The 6,267-nt window shown below is 43.9% G+C and overlaps 1 protein-coding gene across 1 annotated transcript in view; it reads right to left on the bottom strand.

Annotated features, from left to right (window-relative positions):
* The window catches only part of SYNE1 (spectrin repeat containing nuclear envelope protein 1), a 326,773-nt gene that overhangs the window by 222,533 nt on the left and 97,973 nt on the right, over positions 1-6,267 (bottom strand). The window contains exons 40-42 of the mRNA XM_045294717.1: positions 5,420-5,564; positions 3,646-3,864; positions 365-627 (exon numbers count right to left, since the gene is read on the bottom strand). Of these exons, the coding sequence (XP_045150652.1) occupies positions 365-627; positions 3,646-3,864; positions 5,420-5,564 (627 nt within the window). The remainder of the gene's footprint in view (positions 1-364; positions 628-3,645; positions 3,865-5,419; positions 5,565-6,267) is intronic.

Raw genomic sequence — 6,267 nt, 5'->3', positions numbered from 1 at the left:
GCTTTGTCTTCAGCGGTTGTGTCGGGAAGGTGAGCATCATAGAATGCCAATTTACTAGAAGAAAGTATTCTTGTGTTGAGGGAGTACCTGAGTGGAGGCCCAATGTCCTTCTCCCTTGCCATATTTTTCAAGACTTTCTAAATGGCTTGTAGGGTCTGCCTGTGCTGTTTGACTGTAAACTTGGCTTTCATTCACCAGTGTTTTCCTAAGTACCACTAGGTATGCCTTTGTCCAGGCAGTGATTGTGAAAAACAAGGGTGATGGCAACAGACCCCCACAAGTGTGAGTGAGCTTGATGGAGCCTCCTTCGCATTCCCTTGTCCCACACCACCCCTTCGGGTCCAGAGCACAGATGGGTAGTTACCTTAGGCAGCGATCTTGCATGGCTGCAATGTCCTGCATGACGGGTGGTTCTTCTCCCAGGGCTGCTGGGCTGGCCCTATCGTGGACCATGCTCAGTGCTTGCTGCTGCAGCACTCCGAGGGCCTCCTGCTGCTGCTCCAGCTCCAGAACCACGGTGTCATGGTCTTCCAGGAGGATCATGAGTTCTGCTTTGGTGGCTTTCTCTGCTGAGCTTCTTGGTAACCTATCCTGCAGCTGATCAATCATTTCAGTGGCCTTTTGGACCTGATGACAAATGGATATACTATCAAGCTCAGAATGCAATCAACTGGAAAAGAGGGCATTCCAATAAATGTCACGCTGAATAGAAATGTATAAATGCAAGAGATCAAACTCATTGCCATTGAGTCTCTCCTGACTCATGGTGATGATTGAAAAAAAAAAAAAAAAAAAGCCCCACAGGGCTCCTGAGTTGTCAGTCGTTAAGAGATCAGACTGATGCATCTTTCTCCCGTGGACCAGCTGGTGGGTTTGGACTGTTGGCTTTTAGCTTAGCGGACAATTGCTTGACCATTGTGCCGTCAGGCCTCCTAGTAATGCCTAGAGGCCCTTTAAAGATGATGATGATGATGTAACCTCTAAATGTCCCACACCTCCAAAACCAAACCAATCTCTCCACCACGAGTCAATTCAGGCTCATATCGGCACTGGTGGGCAAAGGAAAACTGCCCCTGTGGGTGGTTGAAGCTGTAACTTTTTCTGGGAGTAGACCACCTTATCTTCCTCCCAAAGAATGGCTAGTCGTTTCAAACAGCTGACTTCGAGGTCAGCAGCCCACTCTGCTACCAGGGCTTTTTTCTGTAAGCAAGAGCATGAGGATTTTTCTGGCCTTGAAAGAAAAGACTAATTTAATTCTGGGCCTTAAGCTTCAATCACTGAAAAACCACAGGGCAATCAATCAGGGACTATGCATAACATAAGAACAAATTCAAAGAAATCCACACAGGCAGGGTGCTCTTTCTGACATTTAAGTCAAAGTGAATGTGGTAAATGTGAATTACAAAGCCAGAGGTAACTTACAACAATGGACCTAAATGAATAAAGGGAGGGCATTAAATGCAGGATTTGAAAATGAATGAAATTCTTACCCATTCTTATGGCAAACAAAGGAAGTTGTTTTTTAGTTCATATTTCAGGGTCGGGTAAATATGTTTCATCAGGAACCAACCAATGGGGCACAATGGGTTTGTGCTGCTTTCAAAATTTAATAGCTTAGTTTACTCACTGAAGTGTTTGGGCTCTAACTTGGAACTCAACTGCATATTATACCTCCTGTTTATAGGCAAGAATGGCAAGATTCCGTCTCACATACTTTGGCCATGTTGTCAGGAGAGATCAGTTCTTGGAGAAGGACAGCATGCACAGCAAAGGAAAGGGGTAGCACAAAGGAGGAAGGCCCTTGACCAGTTGGATGGACACAGTGGTTGCAACTAGGGGCTCAAACAGAGGAACAATTGTGAGGGCAGTGTAGGACCGGGCGGCATTTCATCCTGTTGTACGCAGGGTTGCTGTGGGTCAGAACTGACTTAATGCCACCTAGCAACAACAACACTATGTTGTATTTTGTTTCATGAATTGGTGCCCATGCCATAAAGCCAACGAAACACTGAGTAAAATAGGTTTTTTAGACCATGGAAGAATGGTTTTACTATACTTGGTACAAAGGTAACTGGGAAAATCTGCGCTATCACTGACTTACAGCACCAAGGACATGACACCTCTGATGCGCTCTGGTTACACAAAGGAGTGCTCTGACTCTTCTAGTCATTGCTTCCTTCTTGCATAAAAATTCAACCTCCCTCCACCCTTTCAGTTACATGTTCTACAGTTATACATTTTTACAATATTGCTAGTAGTCACATACCTGCATCATATAATCCTATCAATCTCTTCCCACTTTTTCTTCAGACCCAGCAGGAGAAGTGGAAACTATTCAGTGGATACTCTCCCTGTTGGACTCATTTTGAGACTAAAGACCCGCCTGAAAATCTTGTAGGTTCAGACTAACTGGTCCATTCCCACACTCTCATTGGCCCTAGCTCCTTGGGGTTAGATCATACTCATCAGTTTAGGATTCGTGCTATTTATTTATTTATTTAAATTATTTTATTGGGGGTTCGTACAACTCTTATCACAATCCATCCATCCATTCATGCATTGTGTCAGGCACGTTTGTACATTTGTTGCCAACACGCCATTAGCCCAGTTTAGATATCCAATTATCAAACTGCCTATCCCTATCCACCTAATACTCAGATGAGACAAGTGTGTTAGTTGATATGAATATTCATTCTAGGTAGAACGTTGAGCTTCTAGATTAATAAGTACAGTTCAGTCTTGAGCAAGCTTTGCAGGCTTGACAACAGCAAGGTACGTAACATGAGCTTCCTTCTTTTCATTTGGTTGTGTCTGGTCCACTCAGCTCTATCCATCCAACAGAGGTCAAGTGCACACCAACTGCAAGCTGGAGAGTCCACACACACACACACACACACACACACACACACACACACACTTCCCTGTAGTTCAGACTAACTGGTCCTTTCCTACACACTCATTAGCCCTAGCTCCTTGGGCCTAGATCATGCCCATAGGTTTAGGATTCACACAATTCTTTTATTTTTAATTTTTTTTGGTTAAAAAATTTTTTTTTGCTTTTTGTTTAATTATTTTATTGGGGGCTTATTCAACTCTTACCACAATCCATTGTGTCAAGCACATTTGTACATTTGTTGCCATCATCATTTTCAAAACATTTTCTTTCTACTTGAGCCCTTGCTACTTTTCCCCTCCTTCCTCCACCCTCCCTCATGAACCCTTGATAATTTATAAATTTTTATTATTTTTTCATGCCTTACACTGACTGATGTCTCCCTTCACCTACTTTTCTGTTGCCTATCCCCCAAAGAGGGGGTTATATGTAGATCATTGTGATTTGTTCCCCCTTCCCCCCCATCTTCCCCTTCCCCTCCTGGTATCACTACTCTCATTATTGATCCTGAGGGGTTTATCTGTCCTGGATTCCCTGTGCTGTGAGCTCTTATCTGTACCAGTGTACATCCTCTGGTCTAGCCGGATTTGCAAGGTAGGATTGGGATAATGATAGTGGAGCGGGGGTGGGGAGAAAGCATTAAAGAACTAGAAGAAAGTTGCATGTTTCATTGGTGGTGTTGGCTCGTTGCTTTATAAAATAAGAGTATCATCAGGGAAAAGTTCATTTTAGCCAATCCATAAAGGCATTACCTTATTATTAAAGCTTTTCCACTCGCCCACTGCATCTTCTAAGATCTTCTGCTGGTCCTGCACCACAGCCCGCAGACGCGTCCAGCGCTGCCAGACAGTGGTTGTCGACCTGTGGATGGTGGCTTTGCTCGTGTCGTTTCCCATTTTCTCCAACTGGGAAGCTTTCTCCTCCAGGGCCACAGCCTTGTCATGGAGCGCGTCAACTACTGACACTAAACTCTGGGTGTGAGAAACAGTGAGAGAGATAGAGAGGCTTGTTTATAGTCTTCCTGGTCTTGCTCACGCTCCCCATTACCTCCAAAAACCACCTCTGCAAAGCCATGTTCCCCTCAAAGCTTAGTTTCACAACTATTTACTAATCGATCACATTGATCCATTGAGTGCTAGGCCGTGGTTATTGCTAGGTGCCATCAAGTCATTTCCAACTCAGTATTGTTGCTGTTGTTGTTAAGTGCCATCCAGTCAGTTCCGACCCACAGCAGCCGTACGCACAACGAAACGAAACACTGCCTGTTCCCGTACCGTCTTCACAGTGGCTGCCATGTGTCAGCCATTTGCTGCAGCCAAAGAGTCAATGCATCACTCTGACGGCCTTCTCCTTTTCCAACGACACTCTACTTTCCACATGGAAAACGACGAAATGCTGCCTCGTCCTGCACCACCCTCCCCATCGTGTCTAAGGGTAAGCAGCACATCACTGTGCCCACCTTACCTTGTTGAGGGTGTTTGATTTTTTTTTTAAGAGGCAAGGTGACTATGATTTATTAACTAATAACAAAAGTCCAACTGTTATTTAGATGGCCAAGTCCCATGTTTTAAAGGCAGCATCCTATCACTGACATTCACCCACTCACTGCCCTCAAGTGTCCCTACAGGACAGAGAAGGTCTGTTCCTGGAGGTTTATAAGTAAAATGAATTCAATAGTTCAGTCTATTGCTGTTACTATTGCTGTGATAGACCAGGGAAGCTCATTTATTAATTATTAAATTTTAGTGGAATGACTTTAAGTTAGCAACAGACCGTACTTGCAGAAATTCACGAAGCGCTGCGTCTTGTCAGAAGCAAATTGCTCTGTCCCTTTTAACTGTTCACACCTTAGCTGTGCATTTCCAGTGGGAGACCTCCCAGGGTGCCCTTATTTAATTAAAAATGACTAGTCTGTATTTCATACGATTTTCTGTATATGAAGGCCAGGATACGTAGATCTATAGAGACAGTAACTGGATTGATAATGGCCTAAGACTACTAATCATCTTAGGGGCATGAGAGGAGGGGAGGGTGGAAAATGGGGAGCTAAGGACAAGGAGGACAAGAAGAAAATGTTCTGAAATTGATCATTGTAGTGATTGTACAAGTCTTCTTAATATAAGAGAATGGTTAAGTTGTAGGATATGTGAAGTATATCCAAATAAAATATAATAATAATATATATTTTTTTATTATTAGCATCCCCGGTGGCATAGGAGGTTACAAATTAGACTGCTAACCACAAGGTCAGCAGTTTGAATCTACCAGCCACTGCAGAATTGGTTTGACAGCCATAAGTTTATTTTCTGCTTTTTTAAAATTTTTAACTACTATGGTGTGTGGCAAAATCTTCCATATTTAAGAAACCTGGGTAAGGAAGAGGATTTAATGCTCTTCATACCACAAAATGCATCATACCACAAAAAGTTATCTTTAAATTCAAGTTATCTTTAAATATTCCCGAATGTTCACCAAAGGGCATTTGAAACACACACATGCAGATACACACAAAATAAATAAACCGACCTTGTGTTCTGACAGTTTTTCTTCTGCTTCATGGCTGGAAGAGGCCTTCAGTAATGAAAACTCAGACAATTTCTTTTCTGCCTCGTTCATTGACTCAATGACCTCTTCTCGTGCTTCCTGATAATCTTGCCACTGACCTGCATACCTGGAAAAGGTCCAGAAGAAATCAGGATTCGTGAGGACGGATTGCAAGGAATCATGTATTTCTAGCAAAGCTCTGATGCCCTGTATGTCTACAGATGCTAGAAACAGAAGAGTGGATCTGCAGGCTAGTTCTCAGGCGTTGAACTGCATCGCTCTGAATACAGTTCCAGCCCTTGGTGACTGTGAATGTGATCATATTTGGAAACAGGGTCTTTGCATACTAAATTGATTTAAGGTGAGGTCATGACGCTGGACCCCCATCCAATAGGACTGGTGTCTTTTTGAGAAGAGGAGGCAGATGCAGACACAGAGGGACATCATAGGAGGACAAAGGCAGGGGCTGGGGCACGCAGCTACAAGTGGAGGAACAGCTGGCCATGCCAGCAACACAGAACCTATGAAGATTCCTCCGCAGAGCCTTCTGAAGGAGCCCAGCCCAGTCAGTCCCTTGACTTTGGAATTCCACCTTCTAGAACCCTGAGACAATGCATCCCAAGAAAAGGAACACACTCACGCTTACTGACACTGTAACCCAGATCCAAGGGGTAAATGTTCACGGCAGTGACATTCAAAGCTTAAAATAAGAGAGGCTGGACAAACAGTGTGAGAAGAAAATAAAGGGGCCAACGGTCCCGGAGGGACATGAGAGTGTGGGAGGTAGGGGAAGGGAGGAGGTGTTGGCCAACCCAGGGACAAGGGAACAA

The sequence above is a fragment of the Echinops telfairi genome, unplaced genomic scaffold, assembly GCF_000313985.2.
Source record: "Echinops telfairi isolate 266 unplaced genomic scaffold, ASM31398v2 ScPeMD7_3533;HRSCAF=4204_0, whole genome shotgun sequence".
Lineage (NCBI taxonomy): Eukaryota > Metazoa > Chordata > Mammalia > Afrosoricida > Tenrecidae > Echinops > Echinops telfairi.
The sequence above is the reverse complement of the archived record's forward strand: the minus strand, read 5'-3'. Positions and strand labels throughout refer to the sequence as shown.